Source organism: Necator americanus, chromosome III (assembly GCF_031761385.1).
Source record: "Necator americanus strain Aroian chromosome III, whole genome shotgun sequence".
Taxonomy (NCBI): domain Eukaryota; kingdom Metazoa; phylum Nematoda; class Chromadorea; order Rhabditida; family Ancylostomatidae; genus Necator; species Necator americanus.
The window spans coordinates 15,745,810-15,758,867 of NC_087373.1; the positions used below are offsets into that span (position 1 = coordinate 15,745,810).

A 13,058-nucleotide genomic window follows, 5' to 3' on the forward strand; every position below is an offset into this window, starting at 1 on the left:
ACCTTGGTGAGATGTATGATACTCGAAACTGATAACTACAAGAAAGAAATATGAATAATATTTATTAGTAAAAAAAAGACAGATCTTACAGCTAACGAAAACAACAATTGAGGCGGCGGGCGTTTGAAAGAGCGGACTTTCTCTAAACACCTTGCTTTAGTAAACTTATTTCCACCGTTCAAAATAATCAAAGGGAAGCGTACATCATGTTTACAGTTATAAGAAGTACATCTCAATCTACACCTACTACCTTAAAGTAACAAACAAACAAGGAAAGAAGGAAGAATTGGGTATGTCTTGCACGCAAATAATATTTATAATGGCCCCGTCAAGCGAAATCCGTATGACAACGCCCAATTGCCTAGAGAAGCAGCACGGTATAAACAACATGCGAAAATACCAAGATAGATCAAGTGCATTGAAACAGAGTAGGAAATAGGAGTTTGTCAACAAGCCCACTTTCTTAAATCTTTCCAAATCAAGTGTACTACGTCTTTTGGGAAGAAGATATCGGCTTGTAAGTAATTTTGACCACATAGGTGTTAAAATGCCATTACCAACCGACACAGCCATTGCGAAGGAGTCTATGGAAAGAAGAAAGAAAAGCACTATGGAACAATTGCTGTCAGAGGAACACTGCTTCAATCTACAAACTACTCAGTGAGCGATCAAAAACAATAACAAAGAAGAGCTATGTACAACTCTACAAGGGTCTTGATACAACAAGCCATTACTTAGATTATGAGGAACGCTAAAAAACGTGGGAAAAGAGGAGCATATCACAACTTTGGACAGTGAGAGCACAGACGAAGAAACAGCACTACAGTGAGGTTGAGGACATAGGCAGTCGTTAGGATGAGGACGAAGGAAGAAGGTCGTGTATAAGCGTTGACCCTACGTCATGTGGCGAAGTGAGTGCGGATGGCGAGAGGACACTTAGAAAATGAGAAGAAATCACTCCAATTTGAAAAAGCGCAAGCTGTGAAATTTCACATAGGCAAAGAGTTCTTGGATAGCTGGAAGTCAGGCATGTGAAGTGACGTACTCACAGACTGCATCTTTGACTTGTACGTTGCTATGATAGTTGATTTGAAAGATTTCAGAGTAATTGATTAGAAAACGAGTAAAAACTCAAACCCATCAACTACCCACGTATCAACGCATACTGTTCGCAATCAAAAATACGCGACACACTACGCTTAATCGGCACCGTAGCTGCAATAGAGCAAATAAATATACATGCATATATGAATATGAAGAATTTTCACATTTTTTTCTCCGCATGTAAGCTATATCAATAGTTTCTTTCATCGGCAACATATGAGAAAAAGCCGCTGTAGCTACACAGAAGTAGCTTGGTTACGGCGGAACTGGACCTGAGAATCATCGCTGAGAAGATCAGGTATGTACAGTAAATCACTGCAAATACGTCGTGCGTGGACCAAGCAACTGAAAATAGGAAAAGAAATAGAGCAGAGCTATTGTAAGTAATGAATAATATGGTACAAAAAGAAGCAAAAGTACATACCAAGTCCATTTTAGAATGAAGACCTCCTTTAATCTTCAATACCTTCTGGAATTCCCTCTATTGGAGGACTATCGTCGATCGAAACGTGTGGTGACTGTTGAGTAGATGTTCCTCCAAGCTCCGTGTTGTGTGCCGGGTCCAATATGAGGAATTTGAGAACGTCGGAAAGGGAGATGATTCCAACTACCTGGAAGAAACTTGTTTCGGTTTTTATAGACTTATACAAATAAATCTCAATATGCAGAAAAACTCAGTGCGAAACCAATGATTATCCTAGAAAAGTGCATGAATATCAAAGATGGCCGTGATAATCTACAAACGATCCAACAGTAACTACGAAATAGGCACTTTGATGTCATCTCCCATGAAAGCTGACGACGTAAAAATCATACTACTCGAAATTTCCTTTTTCACACATTTTTTACTGTGATTACTAAGTTCTAAGACACGTCAAAGCGCAGTAATTGTACCTGGTTGCACACCTGAGTAAGCACGTAAACTGTGGTTTCGTTGTACTTTTGAGCAGGTACAATTACCTGTTCACCTACCTCCACCAACAAATCTACATCATGTTTCTAATGAATAAATACCACAATATAGTCACATTGCATGGTCTTCAACCGGGCAAACATGAAACACTTTTGATCGAGGCATGGGAGTTAGAAAGATGAGTGTGCGTTAAAGAAGGAAAGAGTGTGCGCTGGAAAGGGCACCCCCTCTCTTTATTCGGTTGAACACATTCAATGCTGCCTATAAGTCAGTTGATATGTTTAAGTCATCTAACAAATGCACAAGTCTTTACGAGGATGAAAACCTTGATTAGTGTAGAAAACATCTCGAAGTGAACTGTTAATAGAAGAATTATTGTTTAAAGGCATCACATCATTTGAAAGGAGAAAGGTAAACAAACCCTCTGCTCCGTATCCGTCACTATTAACCTGTGAACTTCAGCGCGAACTATAGCTTGAAGCACATCAAATAGTGAATCGGTCTCACGACAACATTGTACACCTTCGAAACACTGGAAAAAATAACTAGAAAAATTAGTACTGAGAAATAGAAATAGCGCGTTAACGTCCTTTAAAGATATCGTTCACCTACAAAACGAAAAGAATGCAACGAAAACAAGTGAGACCCACATCAGAACGATTTTTGAGTGCTTCCTGTACAGTACAGTCGAGCCTGTTGTACGATTTTTCAGCTGCCAGACTGATAACGTCGAATTTGGCGTATATATCAACAACCTATGCAAAATGAAGTATTAGAGAAAAAAGTTCAAATGGAAATAAGTAGTTTAAAAGATTGGCAAAAACGAAAGGGAAGACTGATTTATGCATGGAACGTCAAGATGATCTCCGAAAATAAATGTCGTTAACGTGAACAGTAGGTGTAGAAAATAACAAGTGAATAGAGCTCTCACCCGTCCTTTCTCGTCCACTAAAGGTAGAGCCGAAACCCTATTTCGCAGGAAGATCTCCAGCGCGTCGTGGAGTGGCGTATCCACATGAATCGTGACAACGTCGCCCCAAGATCCTATGCCCAGCTCTTTTGGCGTGCGTTCCATAAATGCTGGCCTTGGCAAGTCGCCCAGCTACAATGTTCGACTTCAGTAAAAAAAAAAAATCAAGAAAACTACAAATCAGGAGCTCACATATAAAGATAGAAATTTGATAAGTCTTTTATGTGTAAGGATATAGCTGATGTTGCCAGTGTTCTTATCCATAACTGGTAATCTATGAACTTTTGACTCGCAAAGCACTTGTACTGCCCGATGCAAGCTGAAAGGAGAAAAATAGCCAATACAGAGACAAAGAATGGATTCGAGAACAGTTACCTTTCGTTTGGATCGATCGTTACGAGAGGCTGGACGCCATTTTCATCTGATTCAAACTGTTCTCGCCAATGACTAATTTGCTCCTCTTCAAGAGCCTGCATTTTTTCTTCCTTATCGCCAGCTTCATAGTGCCTTAAACATACGATTAGAGAAGTTGTATTCAGATGAATTCGTTCCTTCTGTGCGATTAATGTTGTTCGAACTAGTGGAAAAATGGATATCAACTGAAACTAACGACGTATTCGCTATGAAGAAAAAAAAATGAAAACGCTTTTGGATTTGTAAAAGATAGATCTAAACCTTAATAATTGCAAATCTCCAGCTTACTTTATTAAGATCTTGATGAAATCCGTGATTGTAAGCATGCCGATAAAACGCTGCTTCTCGCTGTCCCACAAAGGTGCTGCACGAACTCCATTATATACAAGTGCGAAAAATGCTTTCCTTACCTACAATATCGTGTGAAAATTTATACGTGTGCAGTAAACATCGTTTCTTGGATCAATGCTAATCCGTTTGAAATCCCTGACCTATTAAACAAACATTAAACTCGTCGCTAAGATGCGTCGGAGTAAATTTTCTCATCAAAGATGCCGGTGATAGAAATTACGTCCTTTACACCGAAGATTTCAAGGGAAAATTCACAAACAACAGATGTTTGTTCTTTGAGGAAAGTTTCAAGAAATCTCACAATAGGAAAAACATACCGGTAGTTGTGTGTCGAAAACGACAAGTTTTGTGGATGTCGGTATAAGGTCGTAACATTTATGTGCTTTCATGAACAGTGAGTAAACAGCATCCTGGCAATCTGAAGAGAAAAATCATAGCGTAATTTAGCGTCTATGTAGGAAAACTCAGTTGCTTTCGCATAGAACCGCACCGAAAAACACAGTATTTATATCAGCTACAGTTGAACCAATGGTCATTGACTCAAATGAGTTGAAGAGGGCTGCCTGAAATGGTAACGAGATAGGAGAAGTACTTACTTTCATCAAGTGCCGATTGCCATGCTTGGAAGTCAAACACTGGGTCATACAGGGCCACTCGTGCAATTGGTGAAATGCGACATGGCTGCGCGCTTTGACGTCTTCTGGGTAGTTTCAGGATAATGACCGGTGGTGGATGATGGTAGAGCTGTGGCGGGACACCCAGATGCCCTTCCACATCTACATGAAGATGATGCCCAACACGGCTTCTGCCATAGTGACCCGTGGCTGGGAGTGATTTCACCGTGTCGTAGTTCGTCTGCGTGTAGTCGTCGTCTTCCTCTGCTAAAATGCTCTCCGCATCCCTAGCTCTAGCAGACTTCGATTTCTGGCCAAATAACGTGCGCCGGAGAGTTCCTGTGGCACGAGAGCGAGCCTGTGCCACCCAGTTGTAGGCTTTCTTGCTCTTTTTACGTGGCTGTTGGGATGGCTGCGGTTCGAGCAGCTCATTTGGCGTTGTACGACTGGACTGCGACACCATATTTACGGAGAACGGCAACGTGACTGAGGGAGAACGAACAGAACAGCAACAGTGGCACAGAATCAAGTGGTCGCTGAAGCAGACACGAACATGTGACTCATCTTCTCATTTTCACTGTCTCAGTCACGGGGTTAGATGAAAACAGGAGAAAAGCTGAAAAAAGCATATCCAGACCGAGACATAAAATTCTTGAGCGAGAGCGAACATTATAGCAGCGTGAATGTGCGCGGAATACTGGGAATATCTGATCTACGTTGTGACCAAAACGAATTTAAAGAGCCGTTGACTCAAAAAGATGTGAAGCGTGTATCTAACAAGAACGCATGAGTAAGTAAAGGAACATAAATCATAGTGGTATAACGGGACTGTTGTCTAAATTCGCCTTGTTTGAAAAGAGTTTTTATCGTAGTGAAAAAATCACCAATTTTAGAAAAACAAGTTAAAGAATCTACGAAGACTTAAAGAAGCGCTAGCAAAAGTGTGTCGCAAAGAAATGGCTAGAGATCCCGATCAATGACAGGCTCAACAGAGAAGAATCGCACAGATCACAACACAGAGAGCATTGGAAATGCAACTCAAATCCAACAATGGAGCAATGAAAAACCCCAGATAAATCTTTCAGGTTCACAACCATACGTCTAGATATACAACCTAGACACATTTCCCTAGCATTGATACAAGAACTTGTAGTTGCTACTGATTTTTTAGAATTTAAATCAATAGGGAAAGTGAAAACGTGAAAGAAGTAATTAATATATCGGAATCGACTAAATATCGATATGGGGCCAGCAACCAAATCCAAATGTAAGTAAACAAAGTTAAGACTGAAATATTTCAAATTGATCGCTCTCTGAAAAAGACAAGACAAGCGCGCTTCGACGGCAGGACGTTGCACTGGAAAACGAAAAGAGTCTATTCAGTGAGATTAGCAACAATAAAATAATCATGGAGATGGTAAGCACATAAATGGTTTCTATTTACAGCAAATAATGACTTTGAATGAAGTTAAAAAGGGAGAAAAACATGGGAATAAAAACTGCAACAAGACCACTTAAACCACAAAAACCTCAACCAACACGTCCGCATAGATTTCAGATGTCCAGCTCACTTCATATGCGAACATATCAAAGTGCAGTACACTTATCCACAGAAATCGACCAGTGTAATGATCGATTCCTTGCAGATGAACTGTTCTACCTAACTACGAACAAAGTTCAGTTCATGGCGATCATCACTTTCTAAGACGAAAAAGAACTACAGCTTCCCATTGACAGTAATTAGTAGTGGAAAACTCCATTAGAGGACAGGAAGCCAAGTTCTATTAACGTCTGGAGTTCTTTTTTTTCTGCCCTCGAAAAGTAACAGTAGCGCAAAAGTTTCGTTTAAGAGGTAAATTTTAAGGAAAAAAACGGAAGTCAGTGTTTTGGCAAGCTTGAGAACTTCATGCAGAAATGATATGTTACACATTGAAATCTACCACTAAAATAATCCATAATTTGCTCTTAAATCAAGAAATTTTCCCACTCTGCAGGCCAATATATCATTATTATAAAATTCGCATAAATGGAAATGAGAAAATGAGCGAAAACTATTTTCGCTCGGTTCGGAAACAAATTTTCGACCGTAACTCTTGTATGACTAAAATTAAGCAATTCCATCACTGGCCGTTAGAAGTCACCCAACCTATCTACAGCTCAGCACCTGTCCAGTACAGAACTCTAGAGAGACCGGAGGGGAACAATAGTTTGTTGACAGCTGAGACGATTCGATTCTTGAGCGAATATGGGAAAAGGGATACTGTATTTATGCAAACAACTAAGGGAGACGTCAAAACATATATGAGTAAATAGGTCATACATTAGAGTTGAGATATTTCATTCCTTCGGCGACGACGAAGCAGATTCACCTCATTAATCTGTAGAGCTGTTGCGCTTCGAAAGCAGCGTTCGAGAAGTAATTCGACATTAGGTAGTTCTCAACTGTGAGTAGGGCACGAGAACTAAGCAGCAAGTATCGCAGTGAAAATGCGAACCCAGCATATACATCCAGCAATTAGAGATATGAGAAACATATAGAACAACAGTTTATCTTACGAGGCAACACATTCCAAAGAATTGACGAAATGAAACCGCAAAGTGATAGAATTGCGCGATAATGATGACGCTAGCAACAAAGTCAACTTTACGCGATTTCATCTCGTCAGTAATTTGCGTGTAGAGAGTTGGATCGTCGGGTGAATTGGTCAGACCACTGATTCATCTGCTTTCCATAATCGTAGAGTTTTCTGGGACTTTCGCATAGTACGTCCCGAACCCTGCTACTATTACAACAAATTAAACATCGAAAATGCCCCGAATGCTACTATCAAAAATGATGCAAATCTAAACACAGATATCTTGAAACAGCATTAAAGGCATCACCCCACGAATCTGAGGTGTTACAGATTTCGGGTGGAGTATTCGTATACGAGATAGTAGATTACGGAGAGGGGAGGGGGTGGGTGATTCCGTCCATTTCTTCCTAATTGTCGTAAAAAACGGGCCGGAAGACACGGCTTAGAGCGTTCCGGTGCGCTATTTTCTACAACGAGTTCGATTGGAGCCTGAAATCCGTACCACCTCAGATTCGTGGGGTGATGCCTTTAAGTGAGTAGAAAAAACTGTGATTGCTAGAATTTTTTTGGGAATATTGAACCATAGTTTTAGCATTATTTAGCTGTTCCTTTCCTTGCCAGTGCAATAGTGTCAACCATTAGCATAACCCCGCACAGCGAGTACATAGAGTACAAAAATAAAGAAGTCTTCATGGGCGAGGGAACTCGGAGGAAGTGATATCCTACCTTTTCATTAAGAGAGTAATAAAATTTCGTTCATACATATAAAGTAATTTATTGTCACTCATATGTTACAACGTTTACTGACTAGAAAACGGCAGCAAGCAGAGAGTGCGTTCTTGTCGAAGAATGCTACACAAAAAATTGACAAAAAAAAAACTGAGTGAAGCAAAAAAAGACTTGAACGTGACTTGGACTTGAACAATATCTGTTCAGGAGGAGGGAATCCATAACATATTGTTAAAATTTTTAACTACATTGCATTACACTTGCTAGTGATGCTCTTTTCAAAGCATGCAAAAAAGAAAAATCAAGATTTTCAGAGCTAAGCTAGATTGAAAACTTTCACGGAAAGAGAAATGCAAGCAATAAGAGATCTGACCTTATAGTTGGAAGTGCCGTGGTACAGAAAACAGCTGTAGGATTTGTGGAGATGAAGGTGCGGCCGACGCCGACAGGTACGAATCAGAGGATGATCACAAAGAAAAGCGTACTATCACTATCAATATAAATCAATATAAATAGAATATCAGCTAAAAGTTTCGAAAGAGATAAGAAACGACCGTTTACAACAGGAATTTAGTAGATGATATCTTTTTTTGAATTTTAATAGAGTCCTATTCAAAAGCAGTTAAACTACACAACCGTTTAATTAACAAAATCATTCTGTAAAAGGGCACTGCGTCTTTTTAGTTGCGTATCACTTGAATCGTACAACTATATATTTCCTTTTAATGTCTCGCAAACCATAAAACATACATACCATGAAGCAAAAAAATGGATGGCAAAAGGTACCGCTAAGTAACACATGCTAGATGAAGAATCGTTTTTTAAAATAAAGAGCGCACCATTCTTGCGGAGGCTGAAGTTCAGAAGAAAAATCAACGAAATCTTTGCTTTAAATTTCCAATGGACTGATAGCGAAGAATGTGCGAGAAGTTCAATTCTAAATCAAATAACATTTCAATGGTGAAAATATGTTCAGATAGTTATCTATAAATGAATAAAAAATGATTAGGATTACTATGATTATTATTTTCTAGAGCTAATTGAACATTAACAAGATTAAAGGCAGCACACCATGAATCTGGTGATGCTAGGGTCTCTCTACCAAAACATTGTGTTAAGGAAGTAGATCACGAGTAATCGTGGCCCTTAAGTTAAACTTTCCACAAGCAATAAAAACGCGAGTTTCCTTTTGAGTTTTCGAAATGCTTGGCTCTGCAAGCCAATGAGATACACATGATGCAATTAATGTTTTTGTTATTAAATCCTGCGAAGCGCATACTTCTAGATCTCTGCAGAAACCAGATAACTAGGCCAACTTATAATTTCTTTCCACATCTCAAAACGGACCCCTATGAGAAAGATCACTTTCCGCACAGTATCACTTTCCAGATAGCAAACCTGACGAACAACGTTGCCCCACTTACCATGACCTAATCAGCCCCTGTTTAAGTTGAATGAGAAACAGCCATAAAGAAATGCCTGCACAAAACCCTTGGAGTTTTTCTAACATCGAAAAAAAAAGAACCATTAGTCATATTCACACTCGTTGACGCTAGTTTTCTCCGGATTCAAAATTGCACTAATGGCGTCGTTTGATTACGACATTAGAATAGGAGTAAATCATTGGAAAAGAAAAAAAAATACGAAAATAAAATAACTGCGTCAACCTTATTGTTTACACAAAATACCGTTAAAGAGATAAAGGTTAGGATGTTGTCAGAGTGACACTTCACTTAGTAGAAGCCCAGAATGAACCAATATGTGCACGACACTGCAATACATTACCATTCTCTCTTCATTAATTTATTTCATTTAATTTGTTTACCTTCCTTTAAAACGAAAGGGTGGCCATGTTCTCCATGGTTTCTAAGTTTTAGTCTCCAAAGGAAGTAAGATGGAAAAGGAATATAGTTTCGAAAGTTTGAGAAAAATTTCTAGGCATGCAGTGGACGAATAGTGTTAAAAGAATCTTTGAGTTGACATCTATCCGCTAAAATTTAAAAAAAAGAGAGAGCTACGCAAATATTATTCACCTTAAATCATCACAAACCGGCAATATACCACTTCAAGCTGTTCTGTTGGACTTAAATTGTTTCCAAAAAAGAAAGTTATCAACTATTCGAGAGATACGAAACATCTAAAGTCATCAAGAAGCACCAAAATTATCATGAATATGTGGTGAAGTTCGGCGCTGTCGCCTGTTTATCAACAAGAAGACTGCCGAGCAGCCAGCACAGAATGTCACATGTGCGGGAGCGAAAAGTGGCACAATCTTACAGCATTTACGCCACGTCTTCCGCATCAAACTTGGAAATTCACGTACAAAAAAAAAGATGGCGTGAAACGTGCAATGCCTAGAACCACGAGGAAAAGAAAAACTCTAACAAGAAAAACTGTACCAATTGTAAACACAATGAAGTGCTGTACGTCCGCTGAATATGGATAAAAACGAATTGATTGGCCTATGAGGTAGGAATAGCATCGAAAGCATTAAAGGAACTTGTTTATTCGACGTACGAAGACAGACGTTTATGGCCGCCAACTACGGACAAAAAAATCCGACGACTGCCGGCGCACATCGAATCGAAGCGCACACCTCACTGCCCTGCCTTTTCGAAAATTATCCCATGGCTTAAGTGAACTGCATCCCTCACTACTTAAAGGCAACGTTCAATTTTTACTCCGAACAGATCTCGAGAAGTTGGTAGGGGCTGAAACGTCCACTGTTTCCAAGTGCTACGGTGAAATTTCAAACGGAACCTCCTTTACAAATCCTGGAACTTCTAGCTTCAGAAGCACTCCAAGCTGTAAATCAACACGACGCCTGAAAACCACGTATGGTAAGACGATTAACAAACTTCCATAAAATAGGGGAAATTTCCACGCATCCGATAAGCAAGTTATCGACAGGTTAGGAGGAAAGTCATTGTTTTAGCTCCCCTATGTCCTCATCCAGTGTGGGATCCAGATCATTTTATCGGATGCGTTTTCGCAGACGTCTGACGTTCCCGAGTGCACCTGACGTTTTAAATCCCTGGATATTTGGCAGGAATTAGCGTTCCCACCTTATATTTTCAAATTATCTTCGGCCCCCTTCAAGTTAGCTAAGAGATCCCAACCTCGAAAATATCGCCGAACTCTGCTTTTAGAACAGAATCTTGTCTGAATTTCACACTTTAAGGTTAACAATGACCTGGAAAATTGGGTTGGGATTTCGTACAAAGTCATTGTGTCACAAATAAAATCCAATCAGAACTGATATTCCAAATGTTCGAAAGATAGAACGGAGATGCTGAAAACGAATTCAGCGAACCGACCTATTTGAATTCTACAATATATGCACGATGGAACAGAAATGCAAATTTTGACAAGAAAATCGGGAAAATCTACATCCAAACCAAACACTGCAGAATGAATTGCTGCAAGAAAGCAATGCATCCGTCATTTTCCGCAAAAGCAGAAGTCCTCATGCAAATCAAATTCTGAACGTTCTTCGCCATTATACAGCTAGAAGAGCACAACAGCTGAGGTTCTTTCGAGAAGGAAGCCACAGAAGGGGAAAATAGTACACACGGAAAGTTGCTCCTTGAAAGCAGTGCTCAACGCAAATTTTCCAGCAAAATTCCACTTGGTTGTCACACTACAATAGTTGTAGTTGGGAGCAAAAACATGTGGGATCCAAGTGAGTAGGAGAATCTTTAGATTTCCTTGTTCTCTTCTAGAAAATGTTCAAATCAAAGAAAATGCACAGGTTTTCTTAGCATACCCGCTGCTTTAAATAAATTTATTCGATCTATCAAAGTATAAATAATAAAAACTGTGATATGAGCGTCACAATGAGAATAAGAATCTCGAATGAAATAGAAAAAAAATGAATGAACGAAATGGAATAAACTACTAGAACGTAGATTTTATGATATAAATGCATGAATGGACAAGGATAGGGGCAGCGGTGCAGAAGTAACTCATATGAGAAGGCGTTGGAGGCAATGAATACATTTTTTGCTCGACCTGAACTTTGCTAGGAGGTATTAAAAGGAGAAGGCAAGATGATAAACTAATGCTGACCACAAAATGAGAGAGGGCGAAGAGGAGGGAAGGAAGAGAATGACATATGTTACGTGAATCAACAACGAAATTTGTCTGACAACAGCATCCAACAGTCTCGATAACAATAAGGCAGCTGTGCGTTTCGCTGCAAAACATCCACTGTGGAAATAGAATAGAATGCAATAATCACGGGCTCAAAATGTGGAATAAGGCAGTTGTGATACTACGAGTACAAATTTCAGATACTTTATAGATATGCAGGCTAGGACTGAAGGAAAATATGATCTTACCGCTTTAGGCGACGACCGTTATTTCTTAGGAGTAAGAAAATGGTGCAAAAAATGTTCAAATCCTCCACAAAAATTCCAATAGCAAAGGATTAGAACAAAACTACAATTCAAAACCTTTGACATACTGGTTACTGGATGATTTTTGGCTAACTTTTCTGTCTCAGCGACGTTACTGTTATCCTTCTAAAAAAGGTTTTCATTCTCAAACCATATATACTTTTAGTAGTCAAAAAACGCTTGCTACTGCATTGCCATCCGTAGTATGTTGGACGCTCTGTTTGGGTTCTGTATTATCAAATTATCAACAGAGCGGATGTTATTTACGGATATAATCGGGTGGTGCCGTAGTTCTGCACATGGCTTCGCTCGTGAAAATGAACTCGTAATCTCCAAACGTGAATGAGAGAGTGCATCCAAATATCCACAGACTTTTCCAGAAAATTATACAATTTCCTGAAATTCATCACCGGCGGGCAAAGTGGTAATTGGGCGGAGGAGGGACACTCAACCGCGCTCTTATATATCACGTGAAGTTACATGTTACAAGTGAGCAACTAAGTCAGTCGGTGACAGAAACCTAAGAATTAGTGTTACTACGACAGCTAAAGCTGTAGGCTAAAGCTGCTAAGAGAAGAAGGAAGATGGAGCTTCCAAAAAATAGAATGCAATTGAGTTGCCCTGCCTTCCCTTCCTCCCAACTACACTTTACCCGTCACCATTTCTTACCAAAGCAGAGATCCAAGGAATGAACAGAGATTTGTAATAACCACAGGAATCTACAACTATGAATTGTTACAGCGGAGGCGACAAGGCGTGCTTTTGTAATGCGTTGCAACTACAATCGATATAAACATGATGCAAAAAAAGAAAGAAACGCAAAAGAGAAGAGGGAGTCTAAGATAAGTGTGCATTTTCGGCTAAAAATGCGCGATATGTGTCCGTGATACGACATTTGAACAGGGAACGTGAGCGCGTGGAATAAGAGAAAGCACACAGCACACGATAAAAGCCCCCGTTGCTGACGCAAGTACACAGGAACGCAGAGAG

General features: G+C 39.6%; 1 protein-coding gene across 3 annotated transcripts in view; it reads right to left on the minus strand.

Moving 5' to 3' along the window:
* Nucleotides 1-1,556: 1,556 nt before the first annotated feature.
* The window catches only part of RB195_009710 (uncharacterized protein), a gene marked incomplete at both ends in the record, with an annotated part of 58,190 nt that continues 46,688 nt past the window's right edge, over nucleotides 1,557-13,058 (minus strand). The window contains 10 exons of one of the 3 annotated variants that reach the window (XM_064190383.1): nucleotides 1,557-1,715; nucleotides 2,439-2,549; nucleotides 2,668-2,772; nucleotides 2,949-3,119; nucleotides 3,180-3,306; nucleotides 3,363-3,494; nucleotides 3,690-3,811; nucleotides 4,070-4,170; nucleotides 4,243-4,315; nucleotides 4,389-4,829. In XM_064190383.1, coding sequence (XP_064047965.1) covers nucleotides 1,557-1,715; nucleotides 2,439-2,549; nucleotides 2,668-2,772; nucleotides 2,949-3,119; nucleotides 3,180-3,306; nucleotides 3,363-3,494; nucleotides 3,690-3,811; nucleotides 4,070-4,170; nucleotides 4,243-4,315; nucleotides 4,389-4,829 — 1,542 coding nt within the window. Of the gene's footprint in view, nucleotides 1,716-2,072; nucleotides 2,104-2,438; nucleotides 2,550-2,667; nucleotides 2,773-2,948; nucleotides 3,120-3,179; nucleotides 3,307-3,362; nucleotides 3,495-3,689; nucleotides 3,812-4,069; nucleotides 4,171-4,242; nucleotides 4,316-4,348; nucleotides 4,830-13,058 lie in introns of those variants that run through there. The other 2 variants (XM_064190382.1, XM_013450640.1) reach the window with 2 other exon arrangements.